Source organism: Hemiscyllium ocellatum, chromosome 2, assembly GCF_020745735.1.
Source record: "Hemiscyllium ocellatum isolate sHemOce1 chromosome 2, sHemOce1.pat.X.cur, whole genome shotgun sequence".
Taxonomy (NCBI): domain Eukaryota; kingdom Metazoa; phylum Chordata; class Chondrichthyes; order Orectolobiformes; family Hemiscylliidae; genus Hemiscyllium; species Hemiscyllium ocellatum.
The window spans coordinates 90,416,604-90,438,724 of NC_083402.1; the positions used below are offsets into that span (position 1 = coordinate 90,416,604).

The following is a 22,121-nucleotide window of genomic DNA, read 5'->3' on the forward strand; positions in this document are numbered from 1 at the left end:
AATATTGCATATAATTCTGGATTCCTTCCTATTGGAAAGATGTTGTGAAACATGAAAGGGTTCAGAAAAGATTTACAAGGATGTTGCTAGAGTTGGAGGATTTGAGCTATAGGGAGAGGCTGAATAGGCTGGGGCTATTTTTCCTGCAGTATTGGAGGATGAGGGGTGAACTTTATAGAAGTTTATAAAATCATGATGGGCATGGATAGTGTAAATAAACAATGTCTTTTCCCTGGGGTGGGGGAGTAAAGAACTAGAGGGCATAGGTTTAGGGTGAGGGGGGGAAAGATTTAAAAGGGAACTAAGGAGCAACATTTTCACACAGAGGGTGGTGTGTGTATGGAATGAGCTGCCAGAGGATGTGGTGGAGGCTGGTGCAATTACAGCATTTAAAAGGCATCTGGATGGGTATATGAGTAGGAAGGGTTTAGAGGGATATGGGCCAAATGGGACTAGATTAGGTTAGGACATCTGGTCGGTATGGACGAGTTGGACTGAAGGGTCTGTTTCCGTGCTGTACATCTCTATGACTCTAATGAAGTGTTTTATCAGCTAAGATGTGGAGACACTGGTGTTGGACTGGGGAGTACAAAGTTAAAAGTCACAACATCAGGTTATAATCCAACAGGTTTATTTGGAAGCACTAGCTTTCGGAGCGCTGCTCCTTCAGGTGGTTGTGGAGTATAAGGTTGTAAGACACAGAATTTATAGCAAAAGTTTACAATGTGATGTAACTAAAATGATATATTGAAAAAGACCTGGATTGTTTGTTAAGTCTCTCATCTTTTAGAATGACCAAGCTGGTTTCAGTTCTTTCATATGTAAATCGCAAAACATTTCTAACCAGTTACATTCTCCATGTCATCTTAGATATGTATGAAGGTGTGAGGTTAAAGTCTGTCTGCCTGTGTCCCAATGTTCAGACTGATTCTTTTTCTACAAAAAAATTTACAGAATCTTACATGGATTCACGCAGTTTTTGAGCAAAATAAAATGTAATTCTGCAAGTACAAATTCACCCCACAAACTTACCTGATGGGTGTGTGTGTGTGTGTTGGCGGCTGGGGGTGGGGGGGGGTTGTAGGGGGTTATGAGTTTCTGTGTGAGAGTGTAGAGGGGTATAAGTCTGTGAGAGGGTATGCGTGACCGTATGAGAGAGGGTCTGTGTGAATATGTCTGTCTGTGTGTATTGTGCAATGGCGTCACCTATAATGTGACATGAATCCAAGGTCCTGGTTGAGGCCATCCCATGGGTACTTGAACTTGCTTGTCAGCCTCTGCTCGGCCACGTTTCGTTGTTGCCTGTCCCAAAGTCTGCCTTGGAGGGCGGTCACCTGAAAGTCCAAGGTCGAATGTCCTGGACTGCTGAAGTGTTCTCCACCTGGGAGGGAACACCCCTGTCCTGTGCTTGTTGTACAGTGTTGCCATAGCCTGTGCATGGTCTTGCCAATGTACCATGCCTCATGAGATAGACAACGTTGGCTGGGTCGCATGAGTACCTGCCACATACATGGTGGGAGGTGTCCCCAAGTGTAATGGCGGTATCCATGTCGATATTCTGACACGTCTTGCAGCAGCTACCATGACAAGGTTGTATGGTATTGTCCTGAAAGCAGGACAGTTTGCTCCGAACGCTGATGTGTTTGAGGTTTGGGGGTTGTTTAAAGGCAAGAAGTGGAGGTGTGGGAAACGTCTTGACGAGGTGCTCATCTTCATTGATAATGTATTGCAGGCTGCGAAGAACATGGCTTAGTTTTTTGGCTCCTGGGAAGTACTGAACAATGAAAGGTACCCTGTCGGTTGCAGCTCATGCCTGTCTCCTGAGGAGGTCATTACGGTTCCTCGCTATGGCACGTCGGAGCTGGCAGTCGATGAGTTGAGCATCATACTCCGTTCTTATGAGGGCATTCCTGAGTATTTCCAAGTGCCCGTCATCCTCCTCATCTGAACAGATCCTGTATATGCGTAGGGCTTCTCCATAGGGGATGGCTGTTTTAATATGTTTCAGGTAGAAGCTGGAGAAGTGTAGCATTGTGAGGTTATCCGTGGGTTTGCAGTAAAGTGAGGTGTTGAGGTGCCCATCCTTGATGGAGATGCATGTGTCCAAGATAGTAGAGAGGAGTCCATGGTGAGTTTGATGGTGGAATGAAACTTGTTGATATCACTGTGCAGTTTTTCAGTTCCTCCTCTCCATGGGTTCAGAGGAAGAAAAAGTAGTTTAGTGTTGGTTGGAGGTTTTGACCAAAGTAAAATGTAATTCAACAAGTACAAATTCACACCACAAATGGTGTGTGTGTGTGTGTGTGTATGTATGTATGTATGTATGTATGTATGTATGTAGTGGGGGAGGTGTGTACAGTGTTGATTTGAAGGCCCTGCGGAGATAGGTCGTCTTGTTCGGACCTGTACATGAATATATTGGCATATTGGGCTGCAAATTTGGTCCGCATGGCTGTTCCATGTGTCTAGATGAAGAACTGGTTGTCAAAGGTGAAGACGTTGTAATCGAGGATGAAGCGGATGGGTTTTAGGACGGTGCTCAGAGATGGGCAGTTGCTGGTATTGAGTACTGAGGCTATTGCCGCGATACTGTCATTGTGGGGGATGCTGGTGTAGAGTGCTGATGCTTCCGTTGTGATAAGGAATGTTCCTGGTTCGACAAGTCCGTGGGTGCTCGGTTTCTGTAAGAAATCTATAGTGTCACGACAAAGACTGGGGGTCCCCTGTACCGTGGGTTTCAAGATGCCTTCGACATAGCCAAAGAAGTTCTCTCACAGGGTCCTATTGCCTGATATGATGGAGCGTCCTGGTGTATTGGCTTTGTGTGTCTTCGGAAGGCAGTAGAAGTCACCTACGTGGAAAGTGCGTGGATGAGGGCGCACAAGGAACTCTGAAAGCCTGGATCCAAAGTTCTCCAAATCATATTTGCAGAATGATTGCTTTTCCCACAAGTGTGAGCCTAAGATGCCTTCTGCTTGTCACCTTTTCTGAACTCTTTGTAACAAAATATCAAGGACAAAGATGATGAAGTACAGCATAAAATCAGGCAGCAGCATCTCATCTTCCTACTAGCATCTTGTCATCATTTCTATTTAATATTTTTGATAATTCCACCTCTAAATGAAGGATTCTACTTGCAATTTAATGAAAATTGTAGAACTGGATATCATAGAAGGATAGTCCTCTGTCACCTGGATGCTAACTCTTTGGTGCAGCTTTTCCAATTAATCACATTCTTCTGGTCTTTGCCAAAGCTTTAGTTTATTTTCTCCCCTTCTCTCTTGAAATGTGTTTTAATCTCAAAATGTCATCCTTGGTGATTTGGACAATAACCATAAATCTCTGATTTTTAGTGACCAGCTTCTGTCACTGGAAACAGTTTGGCTTTATTTACTTCATTTAAGCCATCCATGATTTTGAAAACTTTGACGAGATCTCATCTTAACCTTGGTTTCTATAATCTGTCCAGAAAACTTAAGTTCTTTGTACCTAGTACCATTGGGATTCATCTCTTCAGCACTCATCTCAGGGCATTGAGATTTTTCCTTGAAGCATCCTTTGGCTTTCTGTTCCTACAACTCCTTCAATTCTTGTTGCATCACCTAATTGTTACATTGCTACAAAAATAGTCACTCCACATTGTTCTTTAAATGTAATTTTATTTAAATTTAAAGAAAAATGTCGAGTGACCTATTTTTGTAGGCCGCTCTGCCTTGACAGGCTGTGTTTCTCTAATCCAGATGTCTTAATTTTCATTGCACTGGTAGAAGCCATGCCTTCTGTTGCCCATGCTGCAAGCTGTGGAATACCCACCCTACACCTCTCCACTTTTTTAATCCTCACTTTCCTTTTTTAAAATTCCTTAAAACTTGCGCCCTGACCTTAATAACTCCTGTGCAACTACTATCGTTTTAAAATGTCTCTGAAATGCCATGCAGTGTTTAATTGCATTTATGTCACATCTCTAATGTTGAAATCCCTTCTAATACTTTCTCTATGCCACAAAATTTGTTGCTGTTCACTGGTTGATTTGTGCCTAATTTTCAATTTCCAAATCATAAGGATGTCACCACCTCAATGCTTCAGTTTGGGCAGGGTCTTGTCACTTTCTATTTCTCATTGTTGGATCATTATCAGCTCATTATAATACCAACAACACTGCCTTGCTCAGGTGATGAGTGGAGTTTTTGTCAATTAACCAGCTTGTCTGAGCCAAAATAATTTTCTTCTTATTGTCTGTTATCTCCGTCTACGGAATTCCACTAATTTAGATAGCTGATATCTGCCCTTTAAATTTAGTGAAGAAAATACAAAATAAATGTCATCATTGCATTTGCCTTCTCAACTACCAATTCAACCTGCTGGTTTACCTTGAGAATCCTGGACTAGAAGTCCCAAGTCTCTTTGCATTTCAGACTTCTGAACTTTCTCCCCATTGAGAAAATAATCCGCGCCTCTGTTGTTCTTACCAAAATGCATGACCTCACATTTTCCTGCACTGTACTCCATGTGCCACTTCTTTGCCCATTCTCCTAACCTGTCCAAATCTAGTGAGTTGCAAGGACCCAAACGCTGATCTTTCTCATACCCAATACCTTGCAGCATTGTCTTGCATGTCACAATAGGGAGAAAAGCAAATTCTATTAATGATTCTCCATAGAATAAATCAAAGTATAAGATCTTTAACCATCAATTGATAAACATGCCAAAATTTAATTTTGTAATTTAAAGGTAGGAGAATCCGAATATCCAGGCGTCTTATGTTTTTGCCTGTTTTGTTATGCTGCCTATCCCTTGGCAGTTTTGTATTCATGCTGCCACTGTCCTTTATTTTCTCGGCTTTCATTTTGCAAATTTATGGATGCTTTGACAATGTGAGAGGCAGATGTGAAATGTGTGGCAGCATTCTGGGTGGAGGAGGGAGAAGATGAGTGACTGGGGTCAGGATTCTCTGTTGGAGCCTGTGCTAGACCCTCAGTGTTGACTCGTGAGTTTTTTCCTACCAGTTATTTCACCTTGTTGCGAGGAGTAGAATCTGGAAATGCTGCCTCTGCTTGGAAAGGGGTGATCTAAGTTCAAAACTAATCCGGGGGACAAGAATTCAGTGAAAGGGATTCCCTAGAGCACTAGTGGAAGCAGTTAGTATTAATTCTTTCACATGCATGTTAAATTTCTTCTGGTAATCATCGTTGCTGCATTTGTTGCAATGGAGGTTCACTTGCTGCAGATGTAGTTGCAGCTGTTCATGCAGTACTCTTTGTATCACCTGATTGGCTTAGTCTTTTTCTGTTGAGCAGTTCCTTTGGTTCCAAGCAGTTTTTCATGTAACTGGGCCCTGGCCTTTTTGCACTATTCGCACGTTTTGTCTTGTATCCTTTATTTCTATCACGATTCCCTCTGTTGTCATCTGCTACTATCACTTAGGTCTTTAACCACCTTCTCTCTTTGATCAAAGCAGTTTACATATCATTCTATTTTCTTTGCTATCTTTTGTGCTGTACTTCCACCTTTCCTACTCGCCTTTGTTCTTTTTTTAGCTCAGTTTCACTAATATGTCCCATTTTTCAGATACTTTATTCCCAAAATTTAAAGTGGTTGATCGTATTTATAGGTATTGTTTGACCTCTTGGGTGTTTTTGTTTTATTTCCATCACCTCTGCAGTATTTTGCTTTTTGTGTCTAATTATTTGAAACATGCAATCACCACAAAATCTTGACTTAATTAATCATTTGGCCCTTCCTGCATTGCACATAATCAGCTCATCTGGGTGAAATAGCAGTCCCAGCACTGAATGAGAGAGCTCGTCCTCCAAAGATGTTTATTGATTGCCTGTGTTATAGTTCAAGCAAATGACTTGTTTTAAGTAAGCTACTGGTCTTTACAAAACCCTTTCGTGTTAACAGGACCTGTGAGTGGGAGATAATGAGATCAGGGAAGAGTTTGAATACATTGTTGATTTGAACTTTGTCCCTCCACTTTTCCAGCTGAACATAGAGAATGTAAGGAGATAAGATTTAAGAAAAGGGGTTTCATACATATTTTCTAGGATTAAAGCAACTCATACATTTTCAAGTATACTCTAGCTTTATTGCTGTAATAGTAGGTCAGTCAGTGAATGTAGGTTTCGCCTGCTCAGCCATCTACTACTAAAATGCTGGGATGTTAAAGAAATAATTGTTCACTTTTTGAACAGTTAACCTGCAGAAGACCGGGAAGAACCTAAGTGACACAAAGATTGGAGCATCTCCCTGAACCAATTAAGACTCCTATTGCTTGTGCAGCATTCCATAGTACATTTTATTTTTTTCGCTGGCTAATGTATTTGATCCACAGTGTTTATTGTTCTTTCTGTTTTATTTACCTTCACATTATAATTCGACTTTTATTTCCAGTGGACAATTTGCAATAGTGAAAAAATGCACAGAGAAAAGCTCTGGAATGGGATATGCAGCAAAGTTTATCAAAAAACGCCGCTCAAAGTCAAGCCGCCGAGGAGTAAGCCGTGAAGATATCGAGAGAGAAGTCAACATCTTAAAGGAGATTCAGCATCCAAACGTCATAACTCTGCATGATGTTTATGAGAACAAAACCGATGTGATCCTTATTCTTGAACTGTAAGTAAATATTTGCGTCTTTATGTTGTCTGCCTTCAGTGTGAAAGTGTGCTGGAAATCATGTGCAAATTGTGGAACAGCTTGGTGTGTTCTGAAGGAGCCTATTCCTTTACCTCAAGAGGAAGGGGCAATAAATGTGAAGCATTGGGCATACTCTGCTAGGCATGTTTCCTTGACGTACATTAAGGTTGTGATATTTCAAATAAATATTCAGCAATTTCTATTTGGCTTTGAACCACTTTGTAAGCAACCTACAAACATTATAAATATTGTTTTCAATGCATATACACTAGCAGTGGAAGATAATTGTAACCTTCTTCACAAACCACTGTAAATAAAATTAACTTTAAACCACAAAAGTAATCAATAACATTCAATAGTACCTGTCTGCATTGTGAGCATCTGCCTGCAATAATTTCTGTTCCTTTGTTGATTCAGTAAAAGGAAATGGATTATAAAAGAACCAAAATAAAATCAGCTTCCTTTATAGAGAACTTGATTTTTCTGTTTATGCACAATAAAATAGAATCCTTATATGCCTCCTTTCTTTTTGAGAGCTAGCCAATGGGGGTGGAACTGAGAAATGAGGGATGATCGCATTTTTGAGATTGTACTATAGACGCCCCCAGTAGTCAGTGGGAAATTGAGAAAATTTAAGGAGGTCTCAGTTGTCTTTAAGAATAATAAGGTGGTTATGGTAAGAGATTTTAACTTTCTAAACATAAACTGAGATTGCTATCGTGTTAAGGGTTTAGATGGAGAGGGGTAGAAGTGTGTAAAAGAAGATTTTCTGATTCAGTATGTGTATATACCAAGTAGAGAAGGTGCAAAACTTGACCTACTCTTGGGAGGTAAGGCAGGACAGATGACTGAGGTGTCAGTGGGAGGACACTTTGGAGCCAGTGACCACAATTCTATTAGTTTTAAAATAGTGATGGAAAGGGATAGGTCAGATCTAAAAGTTAAAATTATAAATTGGAGGAAGGCTAATTTTGACGGTATTAGGCAAGAACTTTCAAAAGTTGGTTGAGGGTGGATGTTTGCAAGTAAAGGGATGGCTGGAAATGGGAAACCTTCAAAAATGAGATATCGAGAGTGTAGAGACAGTACATTTCTGTTATGGTGAAAGGCAAGGCTGGTAGGTGTAGAGAATGCTGGACAACTAGAGAAATTGAGGTTTTGATTAAGAAAAAGGGGGAGGCATATATGTCAGGTATAGACAGCAGAGATGGAATGAATCCTTGGAGTATAAAAGCAGTAGGAATATTCACAAGAGGGAAGTCAGGAGAGCAAAAAAGGGACATGAGATAGCTTCAGCAAATAGAGTTAAGGATAATCCAAAGAGATTTTGTAAATACGTTCATGACAAAAGGATAACTAGGGAAAGAATGATCAGCAAGGCAACCTATGTGTGGAACACCAGAAGATGGGGGAGTGTTTTACATTAGTGTTTACTGTGAAGGAGGACATGGAAGATATAGAATGTGGGGAAATAAATAGTGACATCTTGAAAAATGTCCATATTACAGAGGAGTACGTTCTCGATGTCTTAAATTTCATAAAGGTGGATAAATCCCCAGGACCTGATCAGGTATACCCTTGAACTCTGTGGAAAGCTAGGGAAGTGATTGTTGGGACCCTTGCTGACATATTTATAACCTCAATAGTCACAGGTATGGTGCAGGAAGACTGGAGGTTGGGTAATGTAGTGCCCCTATTTAAGAAAAGTGGTAATAAAAAGTCAGGGAACTATAGACTGGTGAGCCTGACATCGGTGGTGGACACGTTGTTGGAGGGAATCCTGATGGACTTGATTTTCATGTATTTGAAAAGGCAAGGACTGATCAGGGATAGTCAACATGGCTTTGTGCATAGGAAATCATGTCTCACTAACTTATTTGAGTTTTTTTCTGAAGAAGTAACAGGATTGATGAGGGCAGAGTAGTGCGCATGATCTGTATGGACTTCAGTAAGGCATTTGACCAGGTTTCTCGTGGTAGACTGGTTAGCAAGGTTAGACCTCATGGAGTACATGTCGAACTGGCCTTTAGATGCAGAACTGGCTCGAAGATAGAAGACAGAGTGGTGGTGGTGGTGGAGGATTGCCTTTCAGACTGGATGCTTGTTGACCACGAGGATCGGTGCTCAATCCACTGCTTTCCGTCATTTATATAAATGATTTGGATGTGAACACTGGATGTATAATTGCAGATAATTGGAAAATTGGAGGTGCACAGACAGCAAAGAAGGTTACCTCGGAGTACAAAGGGATTCTTATCAGAGGGGCCAGTGGGTCGAGGAGTTTCATTTAGACAAATGTGAGGTGCTGCATTTTGGAAAGGAAAATCAGGACAGGGCTTGTACACTTAATGGTAAGGTTATGGGGATTGTTGCTGAACAAAGAGTCCTTGGAGTACAGGTTCTGAGTACTTTCAAAGTGGAGTCGTAGGTAGATAGGATAGTGAAGGTGGCATTTGATATGCTTTCTTTCTTGGTCAGGGTATGGAGTATAGGAGTTAGGAGGTCATATTGCAGCAGTACAGGACATTGATTAGGCCACCTTTTGGAGTATAATGTGCAATTGTGGTCTCCCTCCGCATGGGAGAATGTTGTGAGACTTGACAGGTTCAGAAAAGATTTACAAGGATGTTGCCAGGGTGGAAGGGTTTGAACTACGGGGAGAGGCTGATTGGCCGGGGCTGTTTTTCCTGGAGCGATAAGAGGCTGAGGGGTGACCTTATGGAGGTTTATAAAACCATGAGGGTCATGGATAGGACAAATAGACAATGTCTTTTCCCTGGGGTGAGGGAGTGCACAACTAGAGGGCATATGTTTAGGGTGAGGAGGGGAAAGATATAGAAGGGACCTAAGGGGCATCGTTTTCACGTAGAGAGTGGTGCATGTATGGAATAAGCTGCCAGGGAAAGTAGTGGAGGCTAGTACATTTATAAAATTTAAAAGACATTTGGATGTGTATATGAATAGGAAGGGTTTGGAGGATATGGGCCAAGTGCTGGCAAATGGGAGAAAATTAGTTTAGGATATCTGGTCGGCATGGACGAGTTCAATCTAAGGGTCTGTTTCTGTGCTGTACACCTCTATGATATTATGGTAATATCTCTCTCAACATGTTTCAAAAATTCATCATGTACCATATCCATAGGGGACAATTGTTGTAATGAGTTTATGGAGTTCTGAAGCAGTTGCTGTAAATTAGATAGTGCACTTTATCTTGACGTACTGCTTTTCTTCTTGTTCATCTGTTATTATTTATGTAAATTGTATAGTTTTCTTCAATGATACATATAATTGAGTTTCTATGTTCAGGTGAGTAACAGTCTCACTGAAACACTGATCAGTGTGGTTAAACTTTTATACCTCCTCCTGGCCCTTTGTATAATTCGCAATGACAGGAGCACGTTAACAGCTCAAAATAGGAAATGAAATGGTTTTTAAATCTGTAAGATTCTCTACTGGATTGGTTCTCAAAATAAATTGCAGAATTGCTACAGCACAAAAGACTATTTGCCCCATTCTGTCAGTGCTGGCTCTCCAAATGGACACCTAACTTGGCATCGTGCTCCTGCATTCTCCCCTTAATAGGACACATTTTTCCTTTTCAGCTAACTATCTAGTTCCTTTCTAAATGCTACAAATGAGCTTACCTCCACCACACTCTCAGAAAGACCTGAGGGTATTTCAAATCCTAAACTTGCATTAAATGAAAATGTTTTTCCTCACATCACTTTTGTTATACAGGTGTACAATATGTTGATCGAGAAACAAAAACTTCACAGTACAGAATAAAAACATGAGAATGGCAGAATGCATCTATATGACACTAAATGCCACAGTCTTATCAAAGTCTACAGCATGAAAATAGACCCTTCAGTCAAACACATCCATGCTGACCAGATATCATAATTCATCTAGTCCCATTTGCCAGTATTTGGCCCATATCTCTCTCAACCTTTCCTATTCATATACCCATCTAGATGCCTTTTAAATGTTGTAATTGTACCAGCCTCCACCACTTCCTCTGGCAGCTCATTCCATACACGCATAACCCTCTGTATGAAAACGTTGCCCCTTAGGTCCCTTTCAAATCTATCCCCTCTCACCTTATGCCTATGCCATCTAGTTTGATACTCCCCTACCTTGGGAAAACGGCCTTGACTATTCACCCTATCCATGCCCCTCATGATTTTATAAACCTCTATAAGGTCACCCCCTCAGCCTCAGACACTCTAGGGGGAAAAAGCCCCAGCCTATTAAATCCCTCCTTATAGCTCCAACCCTCCATCTCTTTCAACATCCTTGTAAATATTTTTTGAATCCTTTCAACTTTCACAACATCCTTCCTATAAGCAGAAAGACCAGAATTACATCCAATATTCTAATAGTGGCCTAACCAACGTCCTGTACAGCTGCAACATGACCTCCAAACTCCTTTACGCGGTGCACTGACCAATAAAGGCAAGCATGCCCCAATGCTGCCTTCACTATCCTGTCAACTGTGACTCTGCTTTTAAATAACTATTAACCTGCAACTCAGGTCTCTTGGTTCAGCAGCATTCTCGAGGAAACTGCCATTAACTGTATAAGTCCTGCCCTGGTTTGCCTTTCCAAAATGCAGCACCTCCCATTTATCTAAATTAAACTTCATCTGCCACTGTAGCCTTACTGAAGTCCATATGGATCACATCCATTGCTCTTCCCTCATCAGTGCTCTTCATTACTTCTTGAAAAACTCAATCAAATTAGTGAGGCATGATTTCCCACGCACAAAGCTATGTTGACTATCCTTAATCCGTCTTTGCCTTTCCAAATACGTGTAAACCCTGTCCCTCAGGATTTCCTTCAACAGCTTGCCCACCACCAATATCAGGCTCGCCAGTCTATAGTTCCCTGGCTTTTCCTTACCGCATTTTTTAAATAATGGCACCACAGTAGCCAACCTCCAGTCTTATGGCACCTCACCTGTGATTATCGATGATCCAAATATCTCAGTAAGGGGCCCTGCAATCATTTCCATAGCTTCCCACAGAGGTCAAGGGTGCACCTGATTAAATTCTAAGGAGTTATCCCCTTTTTTGCATTTTAAAACATCCAGCACCATCACCTCCGTAATATGGACATTTTTCAAGATGTATAAACCCACAGACACCTATAACTATCTGGACTACACCTCCTTCAACCCAGTATCCTGCATGAATTCCATCCTGTTCTCCCAATTCCTCTGTTGCATCTGCTCAAATGAGGAGACATTCCACTCCCAAACATCACAGATACCTACCTATTTTGAGCAACATTCTTTTCCCCTCTCTGTCATCCAGACAGCCCTCTACCGCACCACCTCCATTCCACAATCCACTGCTCTAACCGCCCCCTCCCCTCAAACATAATGAAGTCAGGTCCCCATTGTCCTCACCTACCACCCCACCAGTCTCTACATCTAATGTACCATCCTTAAACATCTCCACCAACTCCAATTAGACCCTACCACCAAGACCATCTTCCCCTATCCATCCCTCTGTGCCTTCTGCATGGACCATTTTCTTTGCCAATCCTTGGTTCGCATCACTCATTTTTGAAGGCTTCCCATTTTCCAGCCATCCCTTTACCTGCAAATATAAGGCATCTGGAAGGGTATATGTATAGGAAAGGTTTGGAGGGATGTCGGACAGGTGCTGGCAGAGGGATTAGATTGCGTTGGGATATCTGGTCGACATGGACGAGTTGGACCAAAGGGTCTGTTTCCAAGCTGTGCATCTCTATGACTCTATGACATCTGCCCCCAACCAACTTTTGAAAGTTCTTGCCTAATATCATAAAAATTGGCCTTCCTCTAATTTAGAACTTCCGCTTTTGATCTGATCTATCCTTTCCATCACTATTTTAAAACTAATAAAATTATGGTTGCTGGTCCTAAAGTGCTCCCCCACTGACACATCAGTCTCCTGCCCTGCCTTATTTTCCAAGAGTAGGTCAAGTTTTGCACCTTCTCTAGTAGGTAAGCCGCATACTGAATCGAAAATTTTCTTGTACACACTTAACAAATTCCTCTCCATCTAAACCCTTAACACTATGAAAATCGCAGTTCATGTTTGGAAAGTTAAAATCACCCTATTATTCTTACAGATAACTAAGGTTGCCTTAAAAATTTGTTTCCCAATTTCCCACTGACTATTGGAGCAATCTATAATACAATCCCAGTAAGGGGATCATCCCTTTCTTATTTCTGAGTTCCACACAACTAACTTCTCTAGATGTATTTTCAGGGATATCCTCCCCAAGTACAGCTGTAATGTTATCCCTTATCAAAAACGCCACTGCCCCTTCTTTCTTGCCCATCCCACCCCTTTTTTTCTTACCCTTCTTGTAGCATTTATATGCTGGAACATGAAGCGGCCAGTCCTGTCCATCCCTGAGCCACATCTCTGAAATTGCTATGATATGAGGAGAAAGTGAAGACTGCAGATACTGGAGATCAGAGCTGAAAATGTGTTGCTGGAAAAGTGCAGCAGGTCAGGCAGCATCCAAGGAGCAGGAGAATCGACGTTTCAGGCATAAGCCCTTCAGCCCTTGATTCCTGAAGAAGGGCTCATGCCCGAAACATCGATTCTCCTGCTCCTTGGATGCTATCTGACCTGCGCTTTTCCAGCAACACATTTTCAGCAATTGCTATGATATCCGAGTCCCAAGTTCCTAACCATGTCCTGAGTTCATCTGTCTTTCCTGATATGCCTCTTGAATTACTAAAAATACAGTTTAATTATCAATCATACCTTGTTCTCTGCTTTGTTCCTGCCTGCCCTGACTGTTTGACTCACTCCTTTTCCCACTGTACCAGTCTCAGATTGATCTTTCCTCATCTTACTCGTTTAAATCTTCCCACGCAGCGCTCAAAAATCTCCCTGCCAGTATGTTAGTCCCCTTCCAATTCAGGTGCAATCTTCCTTCTTGCATAGGTCTATTCTACCCCAGAAGAGATTCCAATGATCCAAAAAATGTGGCCCCTTCTCCCCTGTACCAGCTCCTCAGCCATACATTCATCTGGTGTATCCTCATATTCCTGCCCACATTATCTCATAGCGCTGGGAGTAATCTAGATATTACTACACTTGAGGACCTCCTTTTTAAATTTTTTGTTAAACTTTCTATATTCTCCCTTCAGAATCTCATTCTTTTCCCTTCCTATGTCATTAGTTCAAATGTGTACAACAGCCTCTTGCTGATCCTGCTCCCATTGCGTACGTTTAGATTAGATTAGATTAGATAACTTAGTGTGGAAACAGGCCCTTTAGCCCAATAAGCCCACAAAGAGCAACCCACCCAGACCCATTCCCCTACATCTAACACTACGGGCAATTTAGCATGGCCAATTCACCTGACCTGCACATTTTTGGACTGTGGGAGGAAACCGCAGCACCCAGCGGAAACCCACGCAGACTCGGGGAGAATGTGCAAACTCCATGCAGACAGTTGTCTGAGGCGGGAATTGAACCCAGGTTTCTGGTGCTGTGAGGCAGCAGTGCTAATCACTGCGCCACCGTGTCGCCCTCTCCAAGGGCCCTCTGCACCCTCTCCAAGATATCCTTGATCCTGGCACCAGGTAGGCAACACACCATTCTGATTTTTCACTGCCAGCCGCAGAAATGCCTGTCTGTGCCTCTGACTTGAGAGTTCCCTATCACTTGAAACTTGAGGTACCCTTCATTTATATTAAAGCCATTTTCAGTACCAGAAACTTGGTTGTTCTTTTTACATTCCCCTGAGACTCTATCCCCCCAACATTTTCCAAAACAGCATACTTGTTTGAGATGGGGATAGCCACCTGAGATTCCTGTATTACCTGCCTCCTTCTCATGCCTTTCTTGAGCTGTCCCAGCTACCTGACTGTATCTGCGGCTTTCCTCTCTTTCTATAACTGCCATCTATCACACCCCTGCTCTTGTAAATTCCTTATTATCTCTAACTGCAGCTTCACCCAATCCATTCGATCTAATAGGATTCGCAACCAAAGATGCTTCCTGCAGACATAATTATCAGCAACATGGAAACTCTCCCTAAACTCTGACATCTGACAGAAAGAGCACATCACTCTACTAAAAGCCATCTTTGCTCCTTCACAATCTGCAGACCTAGAAAAGCATGGTCTAATTTCTCTAAAAATAAATTGCTCCAGAATAACTTAGCACCTATATATTAATTTAATCAAGATTTAAATTAGAAAGATCTTTCTAAAACATATAATCACAAAAAACCCAATCCTACTCACTACTGTAGATTTACAGCAAGGTTGCACTTAAAATGTATGCACTTACCTGTTCCTGTGCTGTGAGCTCTCCCACACAGGTTGCTCCCAGATCAGCTATGAATTTCACTGTTTGTTAAATTTCTTTAATGAACTCTGATGTCCCAAAATACTTGAGAACTCAAACAACAAAGGCAGTAACTGTGCAGATTCACCACTGTGTCAGACAACAGTGTAGATTTCTTTCACTGACCATGTGGTGTCTGCCTTTTGTCTGTCCTTTTTTTTTAAAAGTGCTGTTGTTTCGATTTTTTTTCCCCCAAACTTCTAAACCAATGCAACAGTTTATAAAACCGTAATTGCTGCTTTTCGAATTTGAGGAAATCAGCTCCAACACCAAAAATACCTCCAAAAAAGGAACAGCTCTTACAGCCACAATTTTTTTCCCATCCTCCATCTTGGATTACTCAGATTCCTTTATGATTGTCTTTACTAACTCACTCACAAGCGTTCTATATTTACTATACCACATTTCCATTCAAACATTCATAAAACCGCATTTTTGCAGTACTCTTACTAGATAAACTAAATTAAGTGTCCCTTCCGACCCATAAATATTTCTTTGCACCTTTCAATTCTTATCGACCCCATGCTAAAAGCCGTGTTTGAACCTATTTCTGTATCAAAGGATCCCTTGAATAAGTGTTAATACTGTAACCTCCTCTGAACAATGCCACCCCGCCATTGTGTCTCCATAACTCACTTGGAAAGATTATTATATTAATTAGTCCGTAGCAACAGTTTCTCAGGACCTGACTAGGTTGCAGAACATCAATTTTCCCCATTAGCCTGTTTCAGACATAAAGGACAGTCTGCTGTCCTTTATGTCTGAAACTTCCTGGTACACTACCTGGGGCTACCATCTTGTACTAATGTATGGAATTGTATTTTGTAGCTATATAGGGCAGCTATCCCCTTTTAAAAAAACTTACTATCAAAACAGCACTTCTGTGAAACTGCATGAGTGAATGCCTAAGAACTGTCAAAACCTGCAATAGTCAATAAAACCTCACAACCTAGCTGCAGGAGGTCACTTGAGTATCCTGTAAACTTCTATTTAGTACATGTATAATTTCTCACTGATTTGGATCATATTGGTCTAGGTTTTTTTTTACTAACATTACTAACTTTAAAGACCAACCTCTCTCAATTGTACAAGCTCAGACCAGACAGACATTCTAATCCCATCAGGAGTAACAGCCAGCATTTAGCAAGTGCTTGAACTATCTCCTGCTTCCTCACGACAGATGTCACACAAACTTGTGTACAATAGATACAACAATGTGACACCATAATGCTAAAATTTTAATATATATAAAAACTGTCCTAAAAGAGGCTACTGGCAACCTGTACTTTGAATTCCTTCACCACCTCAAACTGTGCTATTGTGGATGCTCAGTCAAGAGGCTATTTTCGCCATTGACCAATCTCTGTTGTTATTGAACACGATCCCACAGAGTGCTGTGTTAATTCCCAACACGAATAAGTAAACTGAAATTTATGCAACCAGACTGCTCATGTCTTGATCTTCCCTTAGGAATTAAGCTGTTGTAAAAAGTATAAAGGTAAATTTACAAGAAAATTGGGAGGGGGAAAAACAACATGTAATCAATCAAGCTAATTAAATCCAGAGACCATTTTTGATTTATTCTATTAGACTTTATTCAATACTGCATTTTCCCTTATTTTAAAAAAATGCTTAGTTCTTTTAGCATGGCCCACAACATACCATTCTTTATGGTTAATATGTCTATGATCTTCAATTTCACATTAACAGGTACCAATCCTGCTTCTTTAGTGTGTCAATTGTTACTAAATCATCTTTGCATCAGATTGCACCATTTCTCTCCTCAGTCCTTCGACGTGAAAGTACTTGGGATCTTCCTTTTACATTTAGGCTTCTTAACCTAGAAATTCCCTTCAGTAAATATTTCTTTTTTTCAATTCATTCTAATTATTTATAATGTTACTAGTATTCTTTGTCAAAGTAATGCATTGTGTGTGTGTGAACAATCTTCTGTAATTGGACTGAAATGAAAAAAAGATGTAAAACTCTTTAGTTCATAGTTTGGAAAAAGGAAATTGATGATGTTCATGGACTGAAAAAGAAATAATTGGACATTTACTATGGTTGTTGGACAACCAAATATTTAGATATTTCCTGAGAATTTAAATTCAGATTTTTTTTTTCAAATCTGTGTGGCAAAGATTTTGAACAATATTCAATCATCACATGAAACTGTTGTAAAAGCTCAGTAGGTCTGGCAGTATCTGTGGAGAGAAAGCAGATTATGCATTTCTTCAGAAGAAAGGTGCTAGGGTCAATGGTGTCTATCAGTATGTTCAAGAGATACCAAGGGGAAGGGTGAACAGCCAGAGGCCCTGGTACATATTGGTACCAATGACATAGGCAGGAAGCGTGACAAGGTCCTGCAAGGAGAGTTCAAGCAGCTGGCCCTGAGTTGAAGATCAGGGTCTTCATGGTTGTAATCTCCGGATTAGACCCCATGCCACGTGAAGCAAGGCAGGAATAGGAAAATAGTATCGCTTAAAATATGGCTTAACAAGCTGGTCCCTGGGGTTGGGTTTCATATTTAGGGATCATTGGGATCTCTTCCAGGGCAGGAGGGATCTCTACTAAAAAGGCAAGTTGTATCTTAACCGGAGGCGCACTAACATTCTGGTGGAGAGGCTTAATAGTGTACTCGGGTGGATTTAAACTAATATGCAGGAGGCTGGGAACCAAAGCAACAGGTGAGAAAGTGAGCAGGTAAGTGGAGGTTAAGAGGATAAATAAGCAGGGCCAGTCCAATGATCAAGGTGAGGGAAGAAATCACAAAAGTTCAAAATGTGGTTTGTAATTTGCAGTAAATGATAGAGTTGAGGCTCAGTATTATCAGGGATTAATAAATAAGATGGAGAGTGTGGAAAGCATAATGCACAAAAAAAATTAGAAGACAGAAAAACAAATCAGTATAACTTTTTTAAAAGCCTTGTACCTAAATGTACGCAGTGTTTGAAATACATTGTTGAGTTGACAGTACAGAGACAAATGGGGATTACTGGAAGATCAGGACTGGGGAGTTAAATATCTAAAGGTGTTCGGTATTCTGAAAGGATTGACAAGAAGGAGCAGGAGGTGCAGCTGGTTAAGAAGGGCATCAAGGCTGTATTAAGAAACTATATGGTACAGGGGCCAGAATGATGAATGAGTCTGGATAGAAATGGAAAAGCAAGAGAAGAAACCCCTTGGTAACAGTAATTTCCACCACCCCCTACAAAGTAGTATGCAGTATAAACCAGAAAATGAGATTGTGAGAGAGGCAGAAGAATAAACCAGGAAATGGGGTTTTGAGAGAGGCAGAAGAGTGATTATGGGTGGTTTGAAGATGCATATTGACTGGGTGAACACTTGGCAAGATTAACCTCGAAGAACAAGTCAATCAGTATACAAGAGATTGTTTCTTAGAGCAACATTGTCATAGAGCAACCAGAGAACTGAGTACTTTAAATTTGGAATTATGTAATAAGGAAGCGCTGATAAATGGACTTGTAGTTAATGATTCTCTTGGAAGGAGTGACTACAATATGCTAGAGTTTCAAATTCAGATTGAGAGTGGAGATAGTCACTTATGAGAATTTTACTGTTGGACAAAGATTATTATAGCGGCCTGAGGAAGGAGTTGGCCCTGGAATGAACTGGGCAAATTAACTTAAAGGGCAGGACAGTTGAGTACAGTGGTGATGCTAAATACCTCTCAAAGTACATTCCTTAGAGGGAGATGAATTGTAAAAAAGTGAAAAGTCATCCATGTTTTAACAAGAAAGTCATTGATAACATGAAGGCAAAACCTGAAATTTGTCATCCTGCACAAGTTAGTCGCTTTGTGCAGACATCAGGGAGGCGCTGGCCTCCTGATAATACCATTCAATTGTTAAACGAGAGATCAGATACTGTTCTGAGGACTTGGCTTGAATCCTGCCACAGCAGATGGATGAGTTTGAATTCACACCTGGAATTGAGAGACTGATGGCGGCCATGAATTGATTGGTGTTCCAATCAATCGGTTCTGGGACCTCTGCCCTTTGTAATTTTTATAAATGACTTGGATGAGGAAGTGAAAGGGCGGGTTAGTAAGTTTTCCAATGGCACGAAGCTTGGGGGGAAGTGATGGCGAGTGTGGAGGGCTGTTTTAGGTTGCAGTGGGACATTGATAGGATGCAGAACTGGACTGAAAAGTGGCAGATCGAGTTCAATCTGGAAAAGTGTGAAGTAATTCACTTGGAAGGATGAATTTAAGTGCAGAATATAGGATTAAAGGCATGATTCATGGCCCATGACCATAGATTCCTCAAAGTTGCCACCTAGGTTGATGGGGTTGTGAAGAAGGTGTATGGTATGTTGGCTTTCATTAGCAGGGAGATTGAGTTTCAAAGCCGTGAGGTTGTGCTGCGGCTTTGTAGAGTCCTGGTTAGACCGCACTTGGAATATCCAAATGAGATGGATGGGCACTATTTCGTTTGGATAATCGATTATTCAGTTAATCGATTAAATGCCTTTCCTCTGGGGCTCAGAGTTTTTAAAGTCTGCTCCCTGTTCAGGAGGCAGCACATGAGCCACCGCCCATTGCCACCAACCCCATCCCCAATACCATCCCAATACCTCCCCGCCCCCAACCCCGTCAACATCTCCTCCCACCGTCAACCCCCTCCAACACCTCCCCCTGCACCCAACCCCATCCCCAATACCTAACCTTGCCCAACAGCTCCCCCCGCCCCACAACCCCGTCCAACATCTCCTGCCCACCCCAAAACTGCCCTCCCCCTCAGTCCACCCCCACCCCCTCTCTGGGGCAGCTAGACTGGAGACCAGCAACAAGACTGCTGCTGCTGCCTTTGTGGGGTAAGTCTCCAAATAGCACACAGACACAGAGCCACAGCCCCACACATACTTTTTTACTGCAACTTTTTGACAGGTTCCATATTTGACCTGTCAGGATAATGTTGGTCAGATTATCTGGGGAAGGGGGGGTGTGGTGGATTTAGGGTACACCCCTCTGTAGAACTCCAGGGAAAGTGTGGAGAAAGAGAGAAAGGATGGGAGGTTAGTCATTTGGCGACAGTGCCTGTTTAATCACTGTAATCAAAACACACAATCACTGTTGGAAACACGTCTTTGATGTAATGTTTCTATCGAGACCTAATATTCAGATAATCGACGTTCCTCTCTATTGTGTTCAGTTCTGGTTGCCTCATTATAGGAAGGATGTGGAAGCTTTGGAGAGGGTGCAAAGGAGAATTACGAGAATCTTGCCTGGACTGGAGAGCATGTCTTACGAAGAAAGGTTAAGGGAGCTGGGGCTTTTCTCTTTGGACCAAAGAAGGATGAGAGGTGTCTTGCTAGAGTATTGAGAGGCATAGATAGAATGGATCATCAAAGACTTTTTCCCATGGCTAAAATGGCTATCATAAGGGGGCATAATGTTAAGGTGTTTGGAGGAAGGTTTAGGGGAGATGTCAGAGGAAGATTCTTTACATAGAGAATGGTGGGTGCATGGAATGCACTGCCAGCAATGCGCTTAGAGTCAGATACACGAAGGACGTTTAAGTGAGTCTTGGATAGGCACATGGAAGATAATACAATGAAGGGTATGTAGGTTAGTCTGATCTTAGAGTAGGATTAAAGGTTGGCACAATATCGAGGGCTGAAGGGCCTGTACTGTGCTATACAGTTCTGTGTTCTAGCTGTTGTTTTGAGAAAGCATCACTAAAGTTGCATGTCATACTCCTCATATCTTTATAACTTATTTTGATATGATAAGTGGAGTCCAGTTATACGTCAGTACATGATATTTGTTTGGTCATGACCAAATGCTCTTTGTGCAATCAGTGATTATTTCTAAAACACTTTCATTTTAACCTGTTGTTGCTGTCATCTGTTGCCCACAGTTAACAGGTGGGGCTTTACCTTTCATTCATATTAAAATGCATATGTAAAACTCGTTGTATAGAAATAACTAGTCTAAGTCTGTCTGTAAATATAATTGTTATTATTTGGACTCCCTATTTACCAATTAAACACTGCATTATCAATTTAATATTAACCTATGACAAACACGTTATTCTAAATAATTCAGTTTGTGTTAGGGAGTGCCAGGATAAAATCCTAGGGAATTCCACTGCATTTTTTTCCCCTGGACAGAGCATTTTCTATTTAGCACAACCTGAAAGCAATTTCATTTTTTCTTGGACTCCTCTCCCAGTTGCATTCTGCTTCTGAGCAATGTCATAGATAAATGAAACAAGTTTGTTGTGCACTGCAAATAAAACTGCAGGCTGTTCAGAGATTTTCTCAATTAAGATTTTTAAAATTAATTTATGCAATTTCAATATTTCAGTAGAAGATGAAAAGCCAAATGTTGAAAGGTCAAATGATATGATGTAAATCTACTATATTTGCTGTTGGTCTGTGTTATCAAATGTTCCAATGTCACACATGGCAAATGGCAACTAATGTTATTGCATGGTTTAGATCGAGCGTTTGACGTATTTTACGTTGAAATTGATACACATTGGAGCAATTTGTTTGATATGTTTAAAACTATCCTACCAAAGTTATTTATCTTCTATACACTGTAGTGTGTCTGGAGGAGAATTGTTTGATTTTCTGGCTGAGAAAGAGTCCTTAACAGAAGAGGAGGCCACTGAATTTCTCAAACAGATTCTCAATGGCGTTTACTATCTACATTCCAAGTGCATTGCCCATTTTGACCTCAAGGTAAAATTTACATCTGAAGTTGATGAACTTTTGATATAGTTTTTTAATATGGAACAGGTGAACAGTATTAATTTTATGCAATTTTTATGACAAACTGTGTGGTCAGGCTCGAATTGCAAAGAGTCATTTGCATTCTCTTGTTGAGATACAATATGTTAGATAAGTAAGGTCTTTATTTTAGATTCTCAATTGATTAAAGGTTGGCAGAAAAATCAACAAATTGTAAAATTGTAAATATTTTGTGAAGTCTATTTTTCTGTACTTTATATTTCGAAACATTATAGAAGTATGGGTCAAGTGCTGGCAAATGGGACTAGATCAAGTTGGGATATCTAGTCAGCATAGAGTGATAGAGATGTACAGCATGGAAACAGATCCTTCAGTCCAACTTGTCCATGCCAACCAGATATC

The 22,121-nt window shown here is 41.0% G+C and overlaps 1 protein-coding gene across 6 annotated transcripts in view; it reads left to right on the top strand.

Moving 5' to 3' along the window:
• dapk1 (death-associated protein kinase 1) overlaps positions 1-22,121 on the top strand; it is a 253,471-nt gene that overhangs the window by 89,418 nt on the left and 141,932 nt on the right. For all 6 annotated transcript variants that reach the window (XM_060838328.1, XM_060838343.1, XM_060838320.1 and 3 more), the window contains 2 exons: positions 6,394-6,615; positions 21,572-21,710. In XM_060838328.1, coding sequence (XP_060694311.1) covers positions 6,394-6,615; positions 21,572-21,710 — 361 coding nt within the window. The remainder of the gene's footprint in view (positions 1-6,393; positions 6,616-21,571; positions 21,711-22,121) is intronic.